Below are 5668 nucleotides of genomic sequence, written 5' to 3' on the forward strand. Positions count from 1 at the left end.
TGCAGGGATTGCAGCCCTGCTAAGGGAGCCTCAGAGGATGGTTATGGTTCCACATTAAAAAAAAAAATATTTTCCCCCATGGTCTTTGTTTTTGAAGTGAAGTGATTACATCAAAACAAATGTGTGCTCAAAGAAGCTTACAGCTGTGAAATTAGGCACCCATAATCTATGAAATGCCAAAATTGAGATTGCCTAAAGCAAGCCTAATGCAGCCCTGTGCTCATTGCACTGATCCCAGCAGCCTCCACACTGCCTAGTAATCTTATCTTTTTTTTTATTTTCCCATGGAATATTCCAAGCTGGAAGGGACCCACAAGGATTGTTGAGTTACTTCTCTCACCCCTGCAGCCTTAGCTCCTTGGCAGGACTGAATTCCCCTGACATATCCAGGAAAGCTGATCCCTGCCCCTGGAGCAGGCAGCTCCGAGATGAGCAATCCTGACAATTCCTGCTCACCCTGCAGAGGGGCTCCTCTCTCTGCACAGGGAGGGAGCAGCAGCCAAGGTGTGCCCACCACAGAGGAGCTGGGCCAGGTCACCAGGGACAGCCTGGGCTGGCTCCAGAGCTGGCTGCCACCCCTGGCTCCAGTGCCACTCTTGGCTCCAGTGTCACCCCTTGCTCCAGCGTCACCCCTGGCTCCAGTGCCACCCCTGGCTCCAGTGTCACCTCTGGCTCCAGTGCCATCCCTGGCTCCAGTGCCATCCCTGGCTCCAGTGCCACCCCTGGCTCCAGTGTCACCCTTGGCTCCAGTGTCACCCTTGGCTCCAGTGCCACCCCTGGCTCCAGTGTCACTCCTGGCTCCAATGTCACCCCTGGCTCCAGTGTCACTCCTGGCTCCAGTGCCATCCCTGGCTCCAGTGCCACCCCTGGCTCCAGTGTCACCCCTGGCTCCAGTGCCATCCCTGGCTCCAGTGTCACTCCTGGCTCCAGTGCCACCCCTGGCTCCAGTGCCATCCCTGACTCCTGTGTCACCCCTTGCTCCAGTGTCACCCCTGGCTCCAGTGTCACTCTTAGCTCCAGTGTCACTCCTGGCTCCAGTGCCACTCTTGGCTCCAATGTCACCCCTTGCTCCAGTGTCACTCCTGGCTCCAGTGTCACCCCTTGCTCCAGTGTCACCCCTGACTCCTGTGTCACCCCTTGCTCCAATGTCACCCCTTGCTCCAGTGTCACTCCTGGCTCCAGTGTCTCACGTTGTCCCAGGGGCTGTGGCACCATCTTCAAGCACTCCTCCTCCCCACCCTGGTGTGGGCTGTCATTGCTTCCCATGAGAGCACAGGGATAGCTGGAGATGAGAAGAGGCTGGAGGCATCTTTTAGCTCTGGAGTGAGAATAGTCTCCCCAGAAAATAAGTGTGCAATTGCAGAGGGAGTGTGGGCAAGGAAGGTTTTTCCAGCAGCACACAAATGTGCTGTTGGCCTCCTTAATCAGATCTCCCATTACCCACTGTCTTTCCACAGGGCAAAGCCCTGGGGCTGAGCTCCCCAGCATCATCCTGGACCACTTCTTCCTAGTCTGACAGCCCAGCTTGGAGGGGGGGATTCAGCTGTTCACCTCAGGGTTGTGAATGGGTCCTTTTATAGCCTGGCTGTGCCAGCAGTCCCCGGTCAGCAGTGGCTGCTGGGGTTCCCACCAGACCCAAGGGCTGCAGAGGCCTCAGAGGGGAGCAGCAAGGATGCTCTCAGAGCAGGGGTTGGTTCATCTGTCCACTCTGTGGGGGTTTTCTTCTGACAGAGAGCCCTGCCCATGCTGTGATCATCACCCTGAGCGGAACCAGGTGGCTGTGATGGGTTGTCAGAGCAGGAAAGCCACTGAATTGAGAGGCCAATGTGATTTTTGCATCTGCACTAACACATAGCTCACTAGAAAATGCCGACAATCAAACAGGAGCAGGGGGGAAGGGGTGCTGTCACCAGGTGCTCATTCCCTGTAGTACCAAAGAGTTCAGCAGTGGAGACTGCAGGGACACACAGCCCTCTGCCATTTGGCTGCCAAACCCCTGCAGACCATGAAATCACCACCTCCAGACCACCAAATTGTAGCTATGATATTTTCTGAAAAATCTTTTCTTTAAGATTTTTCCTCTTGAGAAGTTGAGGGGCCTCAGGAACAAAATGTAAGCAATGATTATCTGCTGCTGTGGAATGCAACAGGTGCATCTGGGATTGGTCTCATGTGGTTGTTTCTAATTAATGGCCAATCACAGTCAGCTGGCTCAGACTCTCTGTCTGAGACACAAACCTTTGTTATTCATTTTTTCTTTTTCTATTCTTAGCTAGCTTTCTGATGAAATCTTTTCTTCTATTCTTTTAGTATAGTTTTAATGTAATATATATCATAAAATAATAAATCAGCCTTCTGAAACGTAGAATCCGATCCTCGTCTCCTCCCTCATCCTCGGACCCCTGTGAACACGGTCACACCAAATCACCATCCCCAGACCATGAAATCACCACCTCCAGACCACCAAATCACCACCTCCAGACCACCCCACAGACAGGTCCTGTTCCACCCTGCCAGGCTCTGCAGGCACCACCACCAGAAGCTTGTGGCCAGCACTGCTGCATCTCCATTGGCTTTCTCACCTTTGACCCATGGAAATGAGACCCTGCTTTTTGTATCAGTTGCTTCATCTCCTTCACAGGTAAGAAGACAAGTCTGCAGTGCCAATCCAAGCAAATTATTAATGATCTTTCATTTTTATACAACCAGCTCCAGTGCTCACTAGAGCAGGCTTGCCTCCTGTTTGTGACTGTCCTGCTGCCTCTGTTGTCAAACAATGTTGTTTTATAACAACATTTGTGTTGAAGTGGATTATTATCGGGTTGACTACCCCTTGGGGTGCAATGAAAAGCATTCATTAATGCTCAGGGCAGGAGGGCTAATTACTTCTTTATAAAAAAATCCGTGCTAATTGCCAATAACTATTTTATTGAATGGGTCTCATAGAGATAATTTTGATTGTGTTTGATTTCCCTCTCATGTTGTAATGCTTAATGCTTAGTCCAAAGGAGCTGGGAGCAGCTAGGTTATCCAGATGAGCATGGGGAGGAACCCCAGCAGTACAAAGACCAGTGGACCATGCCAGCCTATGCTCAGTTCAGTGCTCCAGCCTGCTCTGGTGCTGGCCAGGATTTTCTGGGTCTTACACCTTCCTGCTTCCACCAAGCAGGTGGAGACTTGTTTTCTGCCCTTCCCCAAGGCACAGCATTGATTCTGGCAGAGAATTCTGCTCTGGCAGGGCAGAGGGAATGTGCAAGGCTCAGGCAGGTTCCCTCCAGAGCTGAATTCCAGCTCCCCTGCAGGAACAAGGCAATGCCTGGCCCTGCCAGCACCAGGAATGCACGAGGGCAAAAGGAGAGGCACACAGCAAAAGGAGAGGCACACAGCAGCAGCCCCTGGGCCAGTGTACCCATTCCTGTACTTGGGAGGAAAACTCATTCACCTGATCTTTGGGCCACACTGCACTCCAAGATGAAGAAAATTCCAGATAATCATTTGTTTGCTTTTATTTACAGATAAATACAGGGCTGAAGATACCAAAATATCAACACAAGCCCTGACCAAGTCCTTTCAGTTCTGTTGAGGAAGCAGTGACTTACAAACACTGCATTGAAAGCAAACCCCACAGAAGTGCAGTCAGCTTGTGGGGGGCAGAGTAGGAAAGCACCAGAGTCCAAAGGCTCCTGCAAAGCCTCAGGAGGTGCCATGGGCTGCTGCTGGCTGTGAATTTCCCTGGGTGTGCACTGCAGTAGTTCCCAGCTGTGTGACACCTACAGACTCCACAAAAATGCTGCTCTCACCACCCAGGGGATGTAAGAGGTGCCCTGGCAGGGAGCAGTCCCTTTCAGACCAGACCTCAGACCCCAGGCTGCAGAGCTGAGCTGCTGAGCCTGCTTACCTTGGAGCTGCTGTCAGACTCACCATCAGATTGAGCTCCTTCCCAATTCCAGCCACTCTGACTGGAGAAGTTTTTTTCCCTCTTTTTCCTTCTCCTGTGCCACCCCATCAGTTTTACAGGGCATCAGTCTTCTCTCACATCATACTTTCTGATTCTTTCCTCAAAAAGATAAAGCACATAAACCATACCCTCCATATGCAAGCCAGAAAGCTCTCTTTCCCCCTGGAAATCACAGTTTTAATAATATTAATATGTTTTAACTTGGTTGAACCATCTCCATTTTAAGAACAGATAGGGCTTTCAGAAATGACTTTTTTCAGTGCCCAGATTAACAAAAAGTTGGTAGTTTGGCACTTTCTGAAAGCATTCTGGAAATACCTCCAGGGGTTGCCTGGAATCTACTGCTTTTGCAAGTCTTGGCCAAGTATGGTGAATAAAAAATAGCATTCAGGTGATTGAGTAGCTGCTTTGGGAATGTTTGGAGTTGCACTGTTGCACAGGGCACCAGGGACAGAATCACAGAATTACAGAATGCTTTGGATTGGAAAGGACCTTAAAGTTCATCTTGTTCCATCCCCACCCCCTTGGGATGGAACAGAGGCATCCAGCCTGGTCTGTATTGCCAGCTGGGGTTCCATGTACAAATCACAAACGGGACGGGGCTGCTGTGGAACTGCCTTGAGCTGGTTCATTTTCCAGCATCACTCTCATTCCATGGTTGTGACAATGGGAAGATGCCATCAGCTCACATCCCAGGCAGCAGACAAAGAACTTAATGTTACAATTTACTTTATAAGTTTTTTGACCAACCACACAGAGCAAAAGCACATTGACAGTAGTTCCATCCAAGCACTACAAGCACATGTACCTTTGGTTAAAACAATGCCTGCTTATTTTGAATACAATACCTGCTTGTAAGCCTTAAAACAGAATGCACAGAGCTCCATTATTAAGCTTCAAACTTCCTAATATCTTGCTAGATAAACTTTTCTGTAGCTTAGGGAGTTATTCTAGACAAGCATTAATACACAGACCATTGTTCTATTTGTCCTTGCTTTTCTACTTTTTAAATAATTTTTCTGCTGACCAATCTCATGGCTACTGCTTGGCTCCAATCACAGTTCTGCTGTCTCTGAGGCCTGCCTTTTGCAGCTTTCCCGAAACCCTCTGATTTTGTGGATTCCCACAGCCTGGATATTTTGGGTCTGTAATATACACTCCCCAGTTATTGATCACACAGAATCTAAAACAAGTCCTCGGTGCCACCTACAGACAGGTCCAGACACCAAAAATAACCACACTGCCAAGGAGCAGAACAGACTCCAGAGCTTAGGACTTGCTGCCTCAGCACAGCTTGCTTTGCATGAGCTTGCACACACCAAATACCTCCAGTCACACTGGACAAAACTGAAATGACTTTTGAATAAAATGTTTTCTGGTTGCAACAGGAACAGGTGCAGTGACAAGAAAAAGGCAAAAGCAACAGCTTTTTACTTCAAAGCCAGGCCAAGCTGACAGAAACAGCTTGCAGAAAGTTGACCATACTTTACACATTTGGAGGGCAAAACATTTTTACTTACAAAATAGAGAAGTGTCATTTCTGTGTCAAATCTTTATTTTTGGATACAGGATCTTTAGGAGGGTCTTTATTTTTGTGATACAGGTTCACAGTGAAGCAGGCCTCACTCAGCCCTGGTGGAAGTCTGACACCCTGATCAATCCTTCCCCTCCAGTGGGTGCCAGGTGTTTTATGCAAGGGGCTTGGCTGGC

General features: G+C 49.2%; 1 protein-coding gene across 1 annotated transcript; it reads right to left on the reverse strand.

The window, feature by feature from the left end:
• Positions 1-534: 534 nt before the first annotated feature.
• On the reverse strand, positions 535-1215 carry LOC139591892 (mRNA decay activator protein ZFP36L3-like). Its single transcript, XM_071431118.1, has one exon. The coding sequence runs from the start codon at positions 1213-1215 to the stop codon at positions 535-537; it is 681 nt and encodes a 226-aa protein (XP_071287219.1).
• Positions 1216-5668: the final 4453 nt, after the last annotated feature.

Source organism: Agelaius tricolor, unplaced genomic scaffold (genome assembly GCF_023055355.1).
Source record: "Agelaius tricolor isolate 1412-34295 unplaced genomic scaffold, bAgeTri1.0.p SCAF_7, whole genome shotgun sequence".
Classification (NCBI taxonomy): Eukaryota; Metazoa; Chordata; class Aves; order Passeriformes; family Icteridae; genus Agelaius; species Agelaius tricolor.